Source organism: Agrilus planipennis, unplaced genomic scaffold (assembly GCF_000699045.2).
Source record: "Agrilus planipennis isolate EAB-ADULT unplaced genomic scaffold, Apla_2.0 scaffold180, whole genome shotgun sequence".
Lineage (NCBI taxonomy): Eukaryota > Metazoa > Arthropoda > Insecta > Coleoptera > Buprestidae > Agrilus > Agrilus planipennis.
Genome location: NW_020442427.1, coordinates 245,272 through 266,110, shown reverse-complemented (window position 1 = coordinate 266,110; position 20,839 = coordinate 245,272). Strand labels below are relative to the sequence as shown.

The 20,839-nt window shown below is 34.3% G+C and overlaps 3 protein-coding genes across 3 annotated transcripts; 2 read left to right on the top strand and 1 right to left on the bottom strand.

Moving 5' to 3' along the window:
• Positions 1-403: 403 nt before the first annotated feature.
• Positions 404-2,108, bottom strand: LOC108740560. The gene is made up of 4 exons (XM_025980243.1): positions 2,048-2,108; positions 987-1,037; positions 688-894; positions 404-513 (listed from the first exon to the last, which is right to left on the bottom strand). The coding sequence occupies exons 1-4, from the start codon at positions 2,052-2,054 to the stop codon at positions 404-406; spliced, it is 375 nt and encodes a 124-aa protein (XP_025836028.1). The 5' UTR covers positions 2,055-2,108.
• A 6,907-nt stretch (positions 2,109-9,015) lies between these two features.
• On the top strand, positions 9,016-10,383 carry LOC108740562 (chitin-binding domain protein cbd-1-like). Its single transcript, XM_018474921.1, has 3 exons — positions 9,016-9,127; positions 9,401-9,481; positions 10,102-10,383. The coding sequence occupies exons 1-3, from the start codon at positions 9,121-9,123 to the stop codon at positions 10,293-10,295; spliced, it is 282 nt and encodes a 93-aa protein (XP_018330423.1). The 5' UTR covers positions 9,016-9,120; the 3' UTR covers positions 10,296-10,383.
• Positions 10,384-15,478: 5,095 nt separating this feature from the next.
• On the top strand, positions 15,479-16,402 carry LOC108740561 (peritrophin-1-like). Its single transcript, XM_018474920.2, has 3 exons — positions 15,479-15,589; positions 15,843-15,920; positions 16,089-16,402. The coding sequence occupies exons 1-3, from the start codon at positions 15,583-15,585 to the stop codon at positions 16,289-16,291; spliced, it is 288 nt and encodes a 95-aa protein (XP_018330422.1). The 5' UTR covers positions 15,479-15,582; the 3' UTR covers positions 16,292-16,402.
• Positions 16,403-20,839: the final 4,437 nt, after the last annotated feature.

Here is a 20,839-nt window from a genome sequence, read left to right as displayed (position 1 = left end):
TTCTTCTTCTTCAAGAAGATCGTCTACTTGTTCTTGTTCAACGTTTCCGTTTTCATTCAGAAGTTCAACATGGAACGGGAATTGCAAAACCTGAACACATGAGGTTGTATCGGGGTAATCACAAACTTTCAATAGGTCGTTGAAAATTAAATCAGCTGGGCAATCGAATTTTACAGGTACTCCATTGGCGCATTCATAGAATTGATTGCATCGAAGAACGTTAGGGAAGAGGGCACTATCACCGGCGATATTACAATACTCTGCAAATTTAGAGCAGCATTTAATGAAATTTATTTGTCAAATTCATCTCTCCCCAATACACTATGCGTATTGTAAAAAATCATTTTTGTTTTTTGGATAAAACAAGAACCTAAGATGGGGACGGTTTAAAAATAATATGAACTTATATGAATGGATACGGTTTATAGATATCNCCATTGGCGCATTCATAGAATTGATTGCATCGAAGAACGTTAGGGAAGAGGGCACTATCACCGGCGATATTACAATACTCTGTAAATTTAAAGAAACATTTAATGAAATTTATCTGTCAAATGCGTTTATGTCCAATACACTATGCATATTGTAGAAAATCAATTTGTTTTACATAAAATAAGAACCTAAGATGGGGACGGTTTAAAAATAATATGAACTTATATGAATGGATACGGTTTATAGATATCCTACCCTTGTTTCTTTCATCGATGTATCTTTCGTAGGCCTTACATCCAGACTGCTGAGGGGGTACACAACTTGCACTTACTGGACTGTACAGGAGACCATCATCACACTGTTTAGACAGCAATAGTCCAAATCTGCATAGGTAGTATTTACTACAATCTTTTTCATCTGGATATTTAATTCCTTTTAACGAGTATTTTCGGCAAATGCGAACTAAAGGAACGAAAATCACATGTTTTAATTATTATTGTACATTATTATAATACGTCTTCTATCGTATGTGTTTGTATTGCTGATTAACTTACTACGTGCATAGGCAGTGGTAATGATGCCGAAAAATGCGAGAATTGCGATAACTGAAACAAAGAGGATTAGTTACTCAGTTTCCAATTCTCCTCCTTATTGCTGTAGAGGGGGTATGAAGTAAAAGTCATTGTAGATGGCTTGCACCCAAACTCCTTTTGCCCCTATATTGGCTTTTATTTGAATAAAATTTATGGGAATTTTTGAAAAACATTTTTACGGTACTGTAGGTGCCATATAGTATATGTAAAAATAAGATAGCTATCTAATTTTAACGAATCTCTGACCGAGAATATGATATGTTATTATTTACCATGACAAAGTTAATTAAACGTATTTGACGGATTCATAAATGAAATGTAATCCAGTTACTATTCACTTCTGGTTAATTTTAAGGAAACAGTAAAGAAAGAATGAAAGATAGTATTGAAGAATAAAAAGCAATTCTATTCTACCAATATAATAAAAAACCTTTACTGGGAGAGTTACTGAGTTTAGAAAGAATGAATACGTCCAGTTGATTCAGCAGTGGCTAAATGAAAACAACCTCAAACTAAACGCAACGAATTCAGTGTATATCTATTCTAGAATATAAAATCTGTGAGGATGGTGATTAAATGAAACTAAATGGCTTGGCATTCTAATGGACATTAGTTTGATTTTGAAGACATTTGATGATGTACTGAATTTGATGTATAAGTTGTAACCTCATGCTGACGCTTGACGCTAGCTTTGAGCGTCAAACCACATCACGTGATCAATATGGCTGTGCTGCCACCTAGAAAAAATCTTGTAACGTCAAATTGTAAAACGCTAAACACAAATTAGCTTTTTAATTTAAAGATGAACAGTTAATTCAGAATGTATATAATCGAACTCGATATCGACATGCGATTTTTTCTCTAGGAATCTCTGTCTGTAATGGCTTACTGGCTATCTAATAATTTTATGTTACAAAAGTGAATTTTTTAATTAATAAGACTGGCACTGTAGTTATAACGACTGTTAAACGTAAAGATTAATATGTATGTTAAAGCAATAGTTACGAAAAGGTTAATCTTACCGTTCATACTGGAGCTTTACTTTCTTCTGCTTTGTGTACCAAAACAGATACAAGATAAAAAAAATACGGTAGCTTATATATGTAGGGAATAATAACAGACGTTCATCTATTGCTCATAGGTACTTGAAAAATTCACATTTTAGTGCAGTTTAATTATTGTTAGTTGAGATTAATTTCTTTATCGGCACGTCTTTATAATACCAGGAATCCGACATAATTTGGAAATTTTTCCATTTAGGTGTAGATTGTTTACGTAAATATTGATAAGTGTGTACAGTAACAAAACAAGTAAAATTAGGATCTTTAAGGAACTGTTGTGTGGTTATCAGAGAAATATCGCAAATCAAGTGACTAAATTAATTGCACCTAATTTTACCAAAACAAATATGTGAGGCTTACAGCATTTTGTATTTAATTTTAAATTTTGCAATATGCATTAGATGTTTTTTCAGAGAATTTGGTTATTATACGACAATGCGGCATTTAACATTATGTGGTAAGTTATGTACCATAATTCTAAAGTTTAGGTGCCTGTGGCCATCTCTACCGGATAATCAGTAGAGTTCGTCATATCTATAAATGAGATGTGGATTGTTTGATGTGTTTGTTGTAATTTGATTGTTGTTGATGTATGTGGTGGTATCCCGCCGAAAGCTCTTTTGGCTAATTCACTTCGAATTAATAGACTGCTTTTCTATTTACACTTTATTTACACTATTTACACTAATTGCTTGAGTTTGATATATAAACTGATTTGGATATAATTTGAATGATTGAAGCTGAATTGTAAAGTTGAATATGAATTTGGTTTTGAATTGTATAGTTGAATATTTTGGTTTTAAATTGTAATAATTGAATATGAATGTAATAATTGTAATAATGCTTGAATATTAATGAATTTGTTTGAATTTGAATTGTAATAATATCTCTATAAAAACTTAAAACTTTTGGGTGTTTCATTCCCACCAGCCAGTAATGCTGGTGGGCGGGCAGTCCCTCCGGACTACGCCGGAAGGTAAGGCGGAAGGCCCTCTCCAGCCTGCTTTCAGGAATCGTGGGAATGGGTGGGTGGTGGTTCGGGTGAGAAAGTGAGACGGACAAAATGAAGACAGAGGAGAATGAAAGATTATCTGTGGAATATTACTGCCTCAGCATTTGCCTAAGTGATGCAAGGAAAACACAGAAAAACTTGGACCAAGGCAGACGGACCCGGAATCGAACCGGTGTCCTCCCGAATGCTAAGCAATGGTCTAAACCTCTAGGCCATGCCGCTNTAATTTGGAACTGTGGTCCAAGACTTAAATAGTCTGCACAAAAAATAGGACACGCCTCTAAGTAAAACAAACCCCTAGGTCAATGCATCTGTTGTTGCTATGCACCCTTCAGGTACCCAGAGAAAGTCCGAAGTGACGAAGTTGGGGACTCGGACTTTCCCAACGTTTGGTACCTACCTGAAGGGTGTAATAAAGAGGCCCAAAGCTGTTTGTAACACAAGTTGAAGTTACACAGAGATTAGATATACAGATATATACAAAATAAATACAAACTAAAAACATTATAAAAAAAATATACAAATACTGAACACATCGACACCGAACATGGATATCTCTTCCAATTACATGCAGGGATACAGAAATTGGTTTAGGAAGCCGGGGAAGGCAATGCTTAAGTAATCTTCCAGAAAATTCGGTCGTCTATTAGGCTAGAGTTAAAAATAGTAGGGAGTTAGATAAAGGCGTCAAAACTAGATACAGTCTTTGTAGACTTTCAGAAAATGTTTGATTAGTTTTTGAGAAGTTGTCCTACTAACCTATCTCGCTTATTTCTTATTGACTTCCATAAAGTCCTCTGTTCTCTTACTCATTCTAATACCTCTTCATTTCTAACCTTCTCTATCCACGGTATCCTCATCATTCGTCTGTAATACCACATCTAACCTTTTCTTTTCCGCTGCGCCCACTGTCCATGTCATTTAACATTATGTGCTAAGTTACCTATCAAAATTCTAAACTATGGCCATCTCTACCGGGTAATCAGGAGCGTTTGTCATATCTATCTATCATGAATACCTCTTCCGATTACATGCGTGGATACAGGACTTCGTTTAGGAAGACCGGGGGGAAGCAATTTTTTTGTGATCGTCCAGAAAATTCGGTCGTCTAGTAGGCTAGAATTAAAAGTAGTAGTAATTTAGATAAAAGCTTCAAACAGTAGGTACAGTGTTTGATTAGATAGAGTGCGCGTGGTGAAATGAACACTCATAAGGACTTAGAAAGTAGATCACGAAGCATAAATATTAACAATAAATATCGTGACGACCTAATTATAAATTGTGGCTTCTCCGGGAGTTAATCTTTGTTCCCCTACTCAATGTTAGTCTCCTCATTTAAAGGAGTTAGGCTTTTCTATATACAGGTTTTGATGTAAACTGGGGTAATCAATAGCAATTTGACAAGACACTTATAATGGTCAGTATACAATAAATTAAAACTCAATACGAGGAATACTGTATACTCACATGGATGTCAATAAGGAAAATGGGGAGGGGGATAGAATGATCGGGTATTTTCTGGGGCATAAGGGGTTAGTTAAATGGGAAAAATGGGAACACGTGTAAAAACGGTTTACTATGAAGAAGGAGCAAAATAACAACGGGCGATGCTACATTCATTTGCGCTTTTTGATTACAGATGGAACCCATATCGAAAAGAAAGAAGACTTTGCTGCTGTTTACCATAATGGATGGCTATGGGACTTCAACTTGTACATGTATGTATCACCGGAGGACGGTGGCGTCCCATCAGGCCCAAATATCGAATACACAACAAATTGTACCAGCAACCTGACGTAACGACTGACTACCTGCAAAGAGTCAACTAATTGTTTGAAGATATTTTGGATTCATGAAACGTAACACTTTTATTCATCATCATCATAAGGTCGTCAATCCTAAGACTGGTTGGACACGCACCTCAAATCTTTCCTATCCTGAGCTAATCTTCGCATTTCCCTAAAACTAGAACAGCCCACACCCTTAACTATTTGCGAACAGTAATCTAATCTAGGTCTACCTCTACCCCTTCTATTCACTTTTATTCATCTATATTTAATTTATTTAAATAATAATTTAACCAGTCTGATTCCCATTACAGTTTATTCAGGCGTTGAACAGGCAAAATGGCCATTTTGGTGTGTGTTAAGATCGTCAAATGGTGGTTTCAAATGTCAAGGTGAGCATGCCACTGATCATGAGGTGGTTGTAGTTTTGTGGGTATACCCTCTCGATTTCTGTATCATCGTAATTACCAATTATATTCATTTCCAAATTAATTAAAATTAACTTATCTGCCCCTTTATTTCATCATAATCTATTATTGCGAAATAGGTAACAATAGGAAATAAACCACATTCAAATGCTTTGATAACTTATATGTATGTACAGGCGTTTCATCATCATAAGGTCGTCAGTCCTAAGACTGGTTGGACACGCACCTTCACCCTTTCCTATCCTGACCTAATCTTCGCATTTCCCTAAAACTAAAACTACCCTTATCCTTAACTATTTTCGAACAGCAATCTAATCTAGGTTTACCTCTACCCCTCCTAACTTCCGGCTCTGACTAGACATTCATGCATGATTATGTAAGTCAATATTTCTACTCTACAGGTATATACCATTATTATGGTACTTAAGACCATAAGCAGGTAATCGTGGTACGTTTTGTCATTGCTACGTTTCATATGGAGATAGCAATAGCTCGTGGAAGACCTTTATATTAAACAATAATGTCACATATAAGTGCATGTAAACGAAATAAAATAAAGATTAAACAATCTTGCAAGCAAAAAAGTAGCTTTATCTTTTTCAATAAATTCAATTATATACGCACTTCTGAAACGGTGGTTTTTATTAAATCTGTAATTTGTACATTTAATGATCAGTTTTTTTTTTGTTTGATTAAGAATAGGTTCTTTATATTTCTTGAACTGTGTATGTGTCTGTTAAATTTAAAAATAAGGCACTTATCCATGTACGTTATCTTATCATATTGGCCGTCTCATTAATTTATTTGATCAGACAATTCTGCTACTCACAGATTTTACGTATGCCGTAAAGAAATAGATGTGACATCATTGTCCTTTCTGAATAATCGATAAAATATTTAAAGCACTGTAGTACAATGTGATGGATAAAACAGAAGATACTCCTTAGTCTGGTTTAGAAACCGTAGGGGTGGGTGATGATAATTAGGGAGAAGTAGATGGGGCAGACATGATGTGTTAAATTCTACAACATCAACAACAATTGCAATATGAAATTTGCACATTGCAATTGATGACAATTTTATATTATTTGCTGAACCTTGCACATAGGTGCCGCATAGATGGATGGATTAGTCCTAGAATATTCTTATGGAGAGCTAATGGAACCTTTAGACAAAATTATCACATCAACCACCATATCCCCTTAAATAGGTCCAGCAAGTTATGTAAGCACTGAAGATGCCCTCAGTGAAGAAATGTAACACGTTTGAAACTAAATCCAAAGACTTAGGCATGAAAGTCCAATAAAAGGCATAGCTACTGTAGGTTGTTGCTGATTAATTCAACTTTGTGCAGTTAGGCAAGGTAGACCCAATAGATCAATTTAAATTTTAGGAGTTAATGTCAATTACTATATTGACGAACGAAATCACAATGACATGAACCAAATTCCTTCAAACATATGAAGAGGTTTATTTTAAAACAGATAGAGCATTTGTCAAAATTAAAAATAAGATAAGTGATGAACTAATGCTGTGGATATTCAGTATAGGAGATAGAAAGACCTCTGAAGAAATTCACCACTCATGTTAGCGAAAGTCAGGAAGCAACTTCAATCGACGACGATCATTAAACCCTAATCAAAATCGAAAGTTCTTTCCACTAATAAATTAAAACCAAATCAGAATGTTGTTAGTATAATTCCGATTGGACAGCGAGTCTATGGTACAACAGTATCAATCATTATGCGGGACTCAATCATGCCACTATTGAAGATTCGAATCGAAGAAGACGTGGTCACAAAAGTCCAAGTAAAGCCATAACCACAGTATGCTTTTACTAAGTAAGTAAACTGTGGGTAGTTTTTGTTGTAGAAATCTACAGAAGAAAACCAGATGAACTTACTCACAGGAGTAAATATTAACAATTCTATTAACGGATGAAATCACAATCATATCAACATGAAAAGATATTCATTTCAAAATAGACTAAGCATTTGTCAAAATTAGATAGCTGATACATTGGCATTTCTTCTTTCCACCAAGCACTGAAAACCAACTCAGAATGATATTAGTTTTATTCTGATTGAACAGTGTACCTAAAAGGCAGTAACATTAAATAAGCACATCCATGATCATCAGGTCACCATTGAAGATACCCTCAGCAAAGAAAGGCAGAACAGTTGAAGTTAAATTTCAAAGACCTGGTCGCAAAAGTTCCAGCAAATGCATAACCGTAGTATGTTTTTACTAATTAAGTAAACACTAGGCACTTTTATCATAGAAACCTTTAGAAGGACAACCAGATGGACTAATTATAAGTTATAGGACCAAATGTTAGCAATTCTATTAATCACAATCGTAACGACAAAATCCCTTCAAGCATATGAAAAGACCTTGTTGGAGCATACGTAATCCTAAAAAGTAGCATCGTACTACAGATGGCGTATACCGCGCCATTTGTGGTATTTTCTAAAACGCGCTGTTAAGACAGCAGGTAAAAGTTGGTCTGTGTTCTGTCGTAGCTGTCTGCGACACGCTGATGAGATCCGGAAAGATCGAAATCGCGATCGGCGTCTGGCAGTTTCGACAGAATACAGATCACTTCGAATTATCATATGAAAAGATGTTCATTTCAAAATAAGAAAAGTGATATATTGGCATTTTTTCTTTCCACCAAACAATCAAAACCAATTCAGAATGTTATTACTTTTATTCTGATTTGACAATGCATCTATAGCACAATAATATCAAATAAAAGTATATATGATCACTGATTATTAATCATCAAGCAAAGATCAATCAAATCACGACTGAAGATTCTCTCAATAATGAAATGCAAAACCTTTAGAACAAAACTCTGTAGATTCCAACGCAAAAGTCAAAGAAAATGCATATTCACAGTGTGCTTTCTACCAATTAATTAAACTCAGCGTTTCTATACGGAATATTGGGTTTTAGTGTTTATTTATATTTACAATGAAGCTTTTTTTTATTTCCGCTTATTGAAAAATTAATCTTAAGTTTTATTTTGATATATAATACATAAAATATAGATATAATGTATCCACTACTCGTTTTATAAAGTAAATAAAGTCGCAGTCCTATTTATTAAGCATTTCTATAAATAAACAAATGAATTTTAGATGGATTGTAGAAGGAGAAGATATCATACATTTGTTGATAAAAAATATTCAAAAATCTATTTTTGTTTTTTGTAACCCTTTTAACTCCATTATAAAAACAAATATCAGGTTATGTAACCATTCTCAACATAATTTCAATTTTTGTTTTTGGTTTTTAATTTTTTGTTCAGATTGGTTCAAAATTGTCATTTGCCAATTAATTCATGTTAAGAGTGTTACTATGCACCAAGAGATTAGATTAGGTTGCAGTATGACAAGTCGCCATGATCATAACGTAAGTGGCATGTTTCATCGACAATAGTACCTTCCGTCCAAACTTTAACGGGTTCAACTAGTAAAGATACGATGTGCAATCGTTAATTATGCACATACCTCAAGAATACGTCAAATAAGTTTGAGGGTTTCTCGAAAGTTTTGAAATTCTGTATCCACTTCAACAAAATGCGTTTCTTATGTTGATCGTATCGATATCGTCTTAATGTGATAACGAAGACGATCAAAATATAAAAATCCACCTTGTTTTTAAAAATTTAATTTAGAGAAAAAGGTACTTAAAGATAAAAAGTAATTATCTTCGTGTATATAATACGGCAAAAATTCATTCTGTTCGTTAATAACAAAATTGGTAGACTTCGACAGTGACTATTTACGAAACGTCTTTAACATGAAAAGTAAGTGACTTATTTCTCATAATGGTTCATATTTTTAATAACTTCTTGAGTGAAATGTTTCGCCTAAAGGCTGATTAATTTTGTAATGTACTTTTAAATTGTATAAAGCTCAAACACTTCTGTCTTACTTAAAAGTATTGGTCCGATCGAGATCTATTTTTCAGTCTTGTAATTTTGCTATCAGTGATATAAGTAATGTGTGTGCATATGAAACAGTGTTTTCGTAATATTTACAAACAAATAATTAATCTAATACACTTTATATTATTTTAGGTGCCATTGCTCTCGCTTTATTTGCCATTTTGGCTACCGCATACTGTCATCCTAACAGACAAATCCAGGTTATACTCAACGGTAAGTTTTTCCTTTGAGGGTTTTTCAATAATTTATTAGGAAAGAAGAGCAAGTACGAGCCTTTCGGTATTGATTGAATGATTGATTTTGATCTTATATCGACTTGCTTATGCGCTAGTTATTGAAAGGGTAAATTTGGTCTGTTCTTAGTCTAAGGCTAAGATCGGAACTAATTTACCTCATTGTTATTATTAAAACTCTACTATCAAAAACGTGTTTTCCAGTTCTGCAGTTCTGCAAAGTTTTTCATTTCTTTTTTGATATACTTGCAAAAATACTATAATATCGAGTTATTATAGTATTCATCATCATCATAAAGACGTCAGACACGCACCTCCACTCCTTCCTATCCTGAACTAATCTTCGCATTTCCCTAAAACTAGAGCATCCCACATCCTTAACTATTTACGAACAGTAATCTTATCTATGTCCTGCTGAACTATTAACAGCAAATATTAGCAAATGGAGACATAGGTACTGTGGTAACACAATATTGTATTTACAAACATGCTAATACGTAAAACAATTTCATTTATCAAAACTGCTAATAGTGTGCTGATGAGATCAAATAAGATCGCGGAACTTGATCCATTTTTAAAATTATGTCTTAAATTTTTCAGAACTTTGTGTACAGCATGGTGATGGTTACCTGGTACCCGACATTGCTGATTGTTCTAAATTCTACGAATGCGTTGGCAGTGCAGGAACCCACTTTCAACTCGCTTGTCCCAGCGGATTGGTTTACAACACCAATCTGAAGGCGTGTGACTATCCTGATAGTACCAGATGCTCTAACATCTTTGATCTTCAATAATCTGCGTCACTTATTTATTATACGCATGACATTGTACCTATAATAAATAGTACTTTAGAAAGTAAATAAAATAGTGTGCAATTTATAACCCTCTTCAATTTAATCACTCCCTATCAGTCAAAATCAAATACTTTAACATGTCCACAAGAGTAGGTGGTTAAAACTGGAAACAAAACAGATTACTTACAACCAACCTGTTAACAGAAAATACCACAAATGGCGTGGTGAGCGCCATCTGTAGTACGATGCTACATTTTAGGATTACGTATGCTCCAGCGAGGTCCATTTAAAAATATGAATATCTACTTGCTGAAACGAATCCCGGCGTAGCTCACCTCAACGTGATAGGCACGTTACCATAATCGAACAAAATAATTCGAAGTGGTCTGTATTCTGTCGAAACTGCCAGACGCGGATTGCGATTTCGATCTTTTTGGATCTCATCAGCGTGTCGCAGGGATTCGTTTCAGCAAGTAGATATTCATATTTTTAAATGCACCTTGCTGGAGCATACGTAATCCTAAAATGTAGGATCGGACTACAGATGGCGCTCACCACCCCATTTGTGGTATTTTCTAAAACGCGCTGTTAAGACAGCGGGTAAAGGTTGGTCTGTGTTCTTTTGGAGCTGCCTGCGACGCGCTGACGAGATCCAAAAAGATCGAAATCGCGATCCGCGTCTGGCAGTTTCGACAGAATACAGACCACTTCGAATTATTTTNATAGAATATTTTTAGTTAGTTTATAATTGACAAATAATATTTGAAGGTTATGAATACACGTGTATAAAATGTGAAGTATTCAAATCAAGATTTTATTTTTGGAGTGACCAAAATTGTGGGTAAAATTACAATGTTGTCAATACATAGAAACCAAATATCAGAAAGCAGGCATGTTCGACCAATTAATCGGATGATAAGTAAGGCACTTGGTCAGGAACAGCAGTCTGATCAGTTTTTCAGCAGGATTACCAGTCAGCAGCCTAATATTTCAATCGGTAATGTCGACATAACAAGAAGATCTGATTCATTTGCTTACAGAACTTATCTAAAACTGATGGGCGACTTGTCAGATGAAAACGTACAAGTTGTTGTCCAAGCCCTCAATAATTTGGAAGATAAATGCTCGAATCCTGCAAAAGGATATCAGCTAGTCAGATTAAAATTTCCACAAAAGTTTAAAGAACTTCTGAACAGAAAGGAAAGCTATATCCGAGAAAAGGCTGTTCATTGTTTGAGAATATTATACGCTCTTGAAAATGTGAAAGAGTCTATTATTGAAGTTCAATTTTTGCACAAACTCAAAGACATGATCAACGATCCACATAAAGGTGTACGACTTGAAGTTCCTCAATTAATAGAAAAAATATCAAACTTGCACAGTAATGAGATGGTTGATTTGGGCTTCATACCTCTATTATTAAAAGCATGTAATGATTCTGACGAAATAGTTAACTTTTATTTGAAAACATTAAAGTACTTAGTAAACCGAGCGGACAAAAACGACATCATTAACAACTGGAAAGGATGGAAGACGTTGGTTGGTCTTTTAGAAAAAGAGAATACATCGATTCTGTTAGATTCACTTGAATGTCTGTCCGAATTGGTGAACTCTCCGATTGGAAAGTGTGTAGCCTGTGAAGTAAAACTACTCAACAAAGTAGTGCCACTGTTGAGTCATAATGACCAACTGGTCAAAACTGCAGCTGCGAGAACTATTATGTTGGCAACCATGGGAGGATTGATTAAGTTTAGATTCAAAAAGAATTCTACTTTACTAAAAAGATTGGTTGATTTATGCAACAGTCGACAATTTCATGCAAAACTATTCTCTATAAAAGCTCTCACACACATCTGTGAACATAACGACAAAACGAGAAATTTTGTTCAAAGTAATTATTTGGATCAACTTGACAATATTTCCGTAAAGAGAGATCATGCTTTGACACTTCACAAAAAAATTTTGCTTGATATCACAAGAAAAAAAAGATAAATTCTAAATTTTTCAATTTATTCACATACTATCAAGAATTTCATTTCTTATGGGATGTGTTCCAATTTGACGGCAAATTATTATTTTTTATTTGAATATATGATTATAAAAATTGCTTAATTTATAACGCAAGATTAGATATAAATAAATAAAACACAATTTTATACCAAAAGGCTGTATCTGATAAAAACTTGAAATAAAATGCAGATACTTCTAAAAACAATTACCTAATTGCATAAGAGCATAGTATATTGCATCATACTGATAAGGAGAGGGAAAAACCAAGCAAGCACTTCACAGTGTGATTAATTACTGCACCTGCCCATCAAAATTTTCTACAAAATTACACATTGCAGTATAAACGACAGCTATAGAAATAATTTGTTACTAAGGGTATCAGTAAAACACCAAAGGTATGCACATGCAATCAATCTTATTTATGAATGTGGTATGGTATTATCAGAAATTATGAGAGTAAAATAATTCGAACTGGTCTATATTCTGTCGAAACTGCCAGACGGGTATCACGATTTCGACCTTTTTGGATCACATCAGCGCGTCGCAGACAGCTCCGACAGAACACATGACCAACTTTTGCCTGCTGCCTTAACAGTGCGTTTTAGAAAATACCACAAATGGCGCGGTAAACGCCATCTGTAGTACGATGCTACATTTTAGGATTACATATGCTCCAACAAGGTCCACTTGTGTGGATATCTACTTGCTGAAACGAATCCCGGCGTAGCTAACCTCAACATGATAGGCACGTTACCATAATCGAATAAAATAATTCGAAGTGGTCNTGTGTTCTGTCGGAGCTGCCTGCGACGCGCTGACGAGATCCAAAAAGATCGAAATCGCGATCCGCGTCTGGCAGTTTCGACAGAATACAGACCACTTCGAATTATTTTGTTCAACCTGTCAACAATTGGGTTATCTTTATAGTATAATTTCAATAGGAACAATAAGTTTCTCCTAAAACTTTATATTCGCTATTTGCAGAAAAACTATAGGGTTATAAAGTTTTGAAAAATTCACAATGTCCATTACACTTAAGTATGTTCTACCGTTAGGATTTATGTGTTTAAGAACTAAGGTTTAAGGTTTTGTATAATTTCCATTTGATTTTATTGAGCGATTCAAAAGGTATTATGAAAGATATTGACAAATGAAAAGGAAGAAAAAGCGTTTTTCCCTTGTAGACATGTAGTCTGTATAAACAGGATACCCGATAGTACAAAAAAAGCTTTAACTTTAACTTTTGGGTGTTTCATTCCCACCAGCTAGCAATGCTGGTGGGCGGGCAGTCCCTCCGGACTATGCCGGAAGGTGGGGCGGAAGGCCCTCTTCAGCCTGCTTTCAGGAAACGTGGGAATGGTTGGGTGGTGGTTCCGGTGAGAAAGATGAGACGGACGAAATGAAGACAGAAAAGATTGAAACATTATTTGTGGAATATTACTGCCTCAGCATTTGCCTAAGTGATCCAAGGAAACCATAGAAAAACTTGGACTACGGCAGACGGATCCGTAATCGAACCGGCGTCCTCCCGAATGCTAAGCAATGGTCTAGACCTCTAGGCCATGCCGCTCGGTCCGATAGTACAACATCCTGGATCTATACCTGTCTATTAAAACGTTTCAATAAAGGAAGGCGGATTCTTTAAGCCTACTTTCAATAAGTATGTACTATTCGTTTCAAGAAGTTAGAGATATGCCCCTTCTCTTTATTAGGATGCGCCGTAGCATAATTCCAAATTGAATCATATTTGTCTGCGTAGCTCATTTCTCCACCGATTATCGAGCGAGAACTAGGCAAAAGTGTACAGTACCATTTGCAAAATTATTTAAGAGTGCCTCGTTAAAATTTAAGAATATGCTTTATTTAAAAGCATATTTAGCCAAAAATAATAACAAGTGAATTAACTTAACGTACTACACACCTATAAAACTTTTGCTTTGTTTTCTATTGTTATTTTTTTACATTTTTGTTTTAAGAAATTGCTTAACATTTTCGTCTAGTACTGTACAGTTCTAGCCGATCTCCTAAGACCGCCCATCGAGAGCTCTGCTCGTTCAAGCTTGTTCCAACTATTTCTGTCTTGCTCACGCCTAGTGTGTATTCTTTCTATCTTCGCGCAAATTTCATCAAGGTCACAATTCTAACAAATTGAAATAGACTGTATGTAGGATGTTTTCGTTGAGGCAGAATATTTTGACGTGTTCGAGTTGGAAATAAACAGCCGAAGGTGGCCGGGTTGGTTGCACAGTACACACATTTTGATCACATGTTGCAACCTCAAAGATAATAGAATTAGAGTAGAATATGTTTCAGAAAAGAAAAAAGCAAAAAATAAAAGGACATCTCCTATGACACCTACTGCTTTGAGCAAGCACCATTAAGTAAAGGCAAAGAGGGAGAGAGGGTCCCACTATTTTCTTTTGCAGGAGAGCATGGGAGTACTTTAAGTATTTTAATTACCTCTATGGTTGTATGATTAGTTGCTTACTATTCATGTGCCACCTCCAAATTTGGGCGAACTCAGCTCTTCAATAAAATATTACAATACTGCTTATATAATTATAAAGAATTTGATTTCTAAGTAAAGAAACTGTTAAAAATGTTATCTAAACTATTTTAGATATTAGGTTTCGAATCCATGCCTTACGTAGATACCTACAACCCAATGAACGTAGATGCTTGTTCTTTTTCAAATACCAATTGGGATCATAATAAATATTGTGAACAAATTTAAAGTTGGTATCGTTTTGTAGAGGATGATTGCTTTCCAAATTTAGGGCTGGTTACTTGCAAAGTTAAGAGAGTTATAATTGGAAACTCTTATCGTTAAAAAGACGTAGGCATTCACGTCAAAAGATAGAGGGTGGAAAAGTGGGAAAGACCTAAAATTCTCGTACTGATATTAATTTGCATTACTTCGTTTCTTAATACCTGTTGGCTTGCTCTCTCATTTTCTTAGAAAATTCATTAGTCAAAAGAAAGTTGACTTCAAAGATGTGAAGTTATTATTAGATAGGTATATCAAAATTCAACTGAATTTTAAACACTTGAAGGAATCAGAATTGTCATGCCTGTCCGTAAATATTTATTTGATTATAATCTACTTGGTAAATAAGGAACTGATTTTCTGATAAATCATCCAAGTCTATTTCGACAGGTGAGAGATGATACGAGGAGATAAAACCGTAATAGTTTTGAGTATATAAATGGTAAATGATGTTGTCTTCTGGGTCAAATATAACACTGCAGTGCTTCGAGTGAATGCATCAAAACAATCATGAAAGGTAAGAAGGTACATTTTAACAGAATTTCTGAACTAGTATTTCATTATCCAAGTGTTTATTCAATGAAGAGTTTACTGCCCTTGTGGCGGGCAAGTTATTCACGAAACTAGTGTAGCTTCTTCAAAGTTACTATTGTATTACATAATTATTTATACCTATTTATGATATCAAATTATTACTGCAGCAGCGCTCCATTCTTTTAATAGTGATTTGACTTTGTATTTGTAATCATTAATAGCTTGTATTGTTCTAGGAATTGTTATTCTTACCTTGTTCGCCATTTTGGCTACCGCCTGCGCCAACTCTGATGTCACCCCTGAGACACTCAGAAGTAAGATTATTTTATATACCTTCAACTTTTTCTTATAGCTATCAAATAAGCATTTTATTATGTGCGTACTCCACCAAACATGTTCACTTTGTCTCACTGAGTATAAATTGCCATCTTCCCTGTTCTAATGAACATATTTTAATTCCACACATCTCATCATTTTTACAGGACTGTGTAGATATCATGGGGACGATTGGCTTATTCCCAATGTTGATGACTGCACCAAATTTTACAACTGTGCTCACGGCGAACCAATCGAGCAGTCTTGTTATCCTGGATTAGTATACAACGCTGTTAATAGAAATTGTGACTATCCACAGCACACTGCTTGTGCCACAGCCATACGTCCAGCACCTCCTGGTTATGAGTAAACCTATAAATGTCTAAAAATATTCTTAATATTCACTGCTATCTAATTTGCTCCGTAAAATTTGTATAATATGATGTGGAATACTTCCAATAAAGTAAAACTGCAAAGTAAACGCTTTGTTGTTCCTTAATTACTTCGTTATAACTCCCTGTTTGCTTAATTAAAGCACCTGTATTCAATTAACTATTCAAAAAAAGGTACAGTATTAACCAGGGTTGGAAAAAATCATGATAGACATAAGCAAGCAATTACCCCCAGTCACTTTTTGGCATTTTTATTAGACCCAACCCAAACAGAATTCACACTGACAGATGAAGAAAGTGCGTTGGAGGAAGCGCGAAATCACTATGATGGTTCAGTTTTGCTATCATTGATAGTAAAGCTTAAGTCAAAATCGAAACCATTTAAAAGTGTGATGTTCGCAGAAGAAATAGTAAAAATAGTGACACTAGAGTGGTGGGTGTCACAGAAAAATATATTTAGTGAAGAGGAACAGTCTAAATTTTTTCCAGTGGTGAAGCTGCTGTGGAAACAGTGTTTTCCACCTTTGGAATTGTTCAGAGCAAATTAAGAAACCGACTGGGAATTGAAAAAGCTGGAAAACTAGTTTTTTTATTCAAATATCATAATAATGATATTGATTTCTCAGATTTAAATGATCCTAGTTTGTAACTTAATTATAATTTCTAAATCTGTTTTTTATGTTGATTTCTGTGAAAGAAAGTGAAATTAAACTTTTTGATTAAATCATTGATTTTTATTTAAAAAATCATTTGATTTAAAATCGTGATTTAAATCATGATTCATTCATGCCAACCCTGGAATTAACTGATAGACATCTTTCTCTATTATGTCCAAATGGGCATTTACACATTTAAAAAAAATAGTGGAATATAAAAATTAACAAATAATACAGACAAAAAAATCAATAAAACAACACAGTTCTAAACACCGTTAGTAGAGGCCAAGTCGTTTAAAACAATTGTTTTATTTGCTTCTAAGTGCATAATGCAAGCTCTTGATTGTTTGCCTCCGCCCTTGTTACCAGAGAAGAGAGAACCGTTTCAGTAGAATTCATAGTTTTGATGATTGATTGATAACAATTCATGAGGAACAGAGCCGCTGCTTGTCGAAGGACTATAAGTCAAACTTGCCAAAGTATTGGATTAAATCAATAGAGAGTATTAATTCAATATTTTTATTTTTATATTTTCTTGTATGTTTGTCAGAAATTAAACTTCTTTATACTTAAAGTTACTGACCATTTTAAGTTCATTAATTACAATGAAAAAGTATATCTAAACTGCATTTATAAGTAAATGTTCATTTGAAATGCATATTATTTGTTCAAGATAAAATTGACAATCAGTTAAGGAACTGTCTGTCATTGCTTGCAAATTTACTTACTTAAAATTGATATTATTTGCGCAAAAAGTAGACTTGCTGTCTTTAATTTGAATAGACGATAAAATCAAGAATATCAACGTTTGTCGTAGGTTCACTGTTTTAGTCTATTAGAATCGCTATTAGCATTTCAAGTCTAAATAAAACTGTTGCAAAAAAAATGTAGATTTTATAACAAAACAAAATATGTATTTACCTGCTCTTAAATAAATAATAAAATTGATAACTCAACTTAATGTTGAATGACATATCTTGTTTACACAAATAATACAAATGTGTTTATTGAATATTTTAAAAACAACGTTATCTTTTAAAACGTGGTTTTTAAATTCCAATTAACAACATGAGTAAATTTATTTTGGGAGATGACCTCATACAATAGCTGTTACCTCCGATTTCGTACCTATTCCAGAGAGAATATCCACAGGTTCACTAATACTTCACGAAAAAATTTGCATATTGTCTGATCTAGTAAGTCGATTGCTTTCAAATGAAGTATTTTTCTATTGAATCGTATGCCTTTTTAAGTGTTTCAGCCGAGTTAAGTCAGATGTTTCCATACGATACATATTAAGTTCAAAATTCCTATATTATGAAATGTTTGTGAATTCTAGTGTTCTAGTTATCCGTCGATATTGGATTTAATGAGCTCCTTCGATTTGGTCGGTCATTTATCGAGACTGTGTGTGGCGTGCTGATGAAATCAAATGAAATCGAAATTGTAATATAAATTTACGACGAAGAACATATATTGTTCTGATTAAATTTTGATACTTGGTAGTTGATAGGTACATTATTGCTGAATTAAAAGTAAAAGACCATCGGTGTAACCAAAAAGGCACATCTGGCGCCATCTACCATTCTGCAAAGTCTTTACGAATGACCGCGGACTGAAAAGGAGATTTCCTAGCTTCTGGGGTTTATAAGAATTATATTCGACGAATCGTTACGAAAATCCATAAAAGCCTTTATTCTCAAAATAGAGAGAGAGATAGACAATTTTTATATTAGATTGAATAATATAGATAGAATATTTTTAGTTAGTTTATAATTGACAAATAATATTTGAAGGTTATGAATACACGTGTATAAAATGTGAAGTATTCAAATCAAGATTTTATTTTTGGAGTGACCAAAATTGTGGGTAAAATTACAATGTTGTCAATACATAGAAACCAAATATCAGAAAGCAGGCATGTTCGACCAATTAATCGGATGATAAGTAAGGCACTTGGTCAGGAACAGCAGTCTGATCAGTTTTTCAGCAGGATTACCAGTCAGCAGCCTAATATTTCAATCGGTAATGTCGACATAACAAGAAGATCTGATTCATTTGCTTACAGAACTTATCTAAAACTGATGGGCGACTTGTCAGATGAAAACGTACAAGTTGTTGTCCAAGCCCTCAATAATTTGGAAGATAAATGCTCGAATCCTGCAAAAGGATATCAGCTAGTCAGATTAAAATTTCCACAAAAGTTTAAAGAACTTCTGAACAGAAAGGAAAGCTATATCCGAGAAAAGGCTGTTCATTGTTTGAGAATATTATACGCTCTTGAAAATGTGAAAGAGTCTATTATTGAAGTTCAATTTTTGCACAAACTCAAAGACATGATCAACGATCCACATAAAGGTGTACGACTTGAAGTTCCTCAATTAATAGAAAAAATATCAAACTTGCACAGTAATGAGATGGTTGATTTGGGCTTCATACCTCTATTATTAAAAGCATGTAATGATTCTGACGAAATAGTTAACTTTTATTTGAAAACATTAAAGTACTTAGTAAACCGAGCGGACAAAAACGACATCATTAACAACTGGAAAGGATGGAAGACGTTGGTTGGTCTTTTAGAAAAAGAGAATACATCGATTCTGTTAGATTCACTTGAATGTCTGTCCGAATTGGTGAACTCTCCGATTGGAAAGTGTGTAGCCTGTGAAGTAAAACTACTCAACAAAGTAGTGCCACTGTTGAGTCATAATGACCAACTGGTCAAAACTGCAGCTGCGAGAACTATTATGTTGGCAACCATGGGAGGATTGATTAAGTTTAGATTCAAAAAGAATTCTACTTTACTAAAAAGATTGGTTGATTTATGCAACAGTCGACAATTTCATGCAAAACTATTCTCTATAAAAGCTCTCACACACATCTGTGAACATAACGACAAAACGAGAAATTTTGTTCAAAGTAATTATTTGGATCAACTTGACAATATTTCCGTAAAGAGAGATCATGCTTTGACACTTCACAAAAAAATTTTGCTTGATATCACAAGAAAAAAAAGATAAATTCTAAATTTTTCAATTTATTCACATACTATCAAGAATTTCATTTCTTATGGGATGTGTTCCAATTTGACGGCAAATTATTATTTTTTATTTGAATATATGATTATAAAAATTGCTTAATTTATAACGCAAGATTAGATATAAATAAATAAAACACAATTTTATACCAAAAGGCTGTATCTGATAAAAACTTGAAATAAAATGCAGATACTTCTAAAAACAATTACCTAATTGCATAAGAGCATAGTATATTGCATCATACTGATAAGGAGAGGGAAAAACCAAGCAAGCACTTCACAGTGTGATTAATTACTGCACCTGCCCATCAAAATTTTCTACAAAATTACACATTGCAGTATAAACGACAGCTATAGAAATAATTTGTTACTAAGGGTATCAGTAAAACACCAAAGGTATGCACATGCAATCAATCTTATTTATGAATGTGGTATGGTATTATCAGAAATTATGAGAGTAAAATAATTCGAACTGGTCTATATTCTGTCGAAACTGCCAGACGGGTATCACGATTTCGACCTTTTTGGATCACATCAGCGCGTCGCAGACAGCTCCGACAGAACACATGACCAACTTTTGCCTGCTGCCTTAACAGTGCGTTTTAGAAAATACCACAAATGGCGCGGTAAACGCCATCTGTAGTACGATGCTACATTTTAGGATTACATATGCTCCAACAAGGTCCACTTGTGTGGATATCTACTTGCTGAAACGAATCCCGGCGTAGCTAACCTCAACATGATAGGCACGTTACCATAATCGAATAAAATAATTCGAAGTGGTCTGTATTCTGTCGAAACTGCCAGACGCGGATCGCGATTTCGATCTTTTT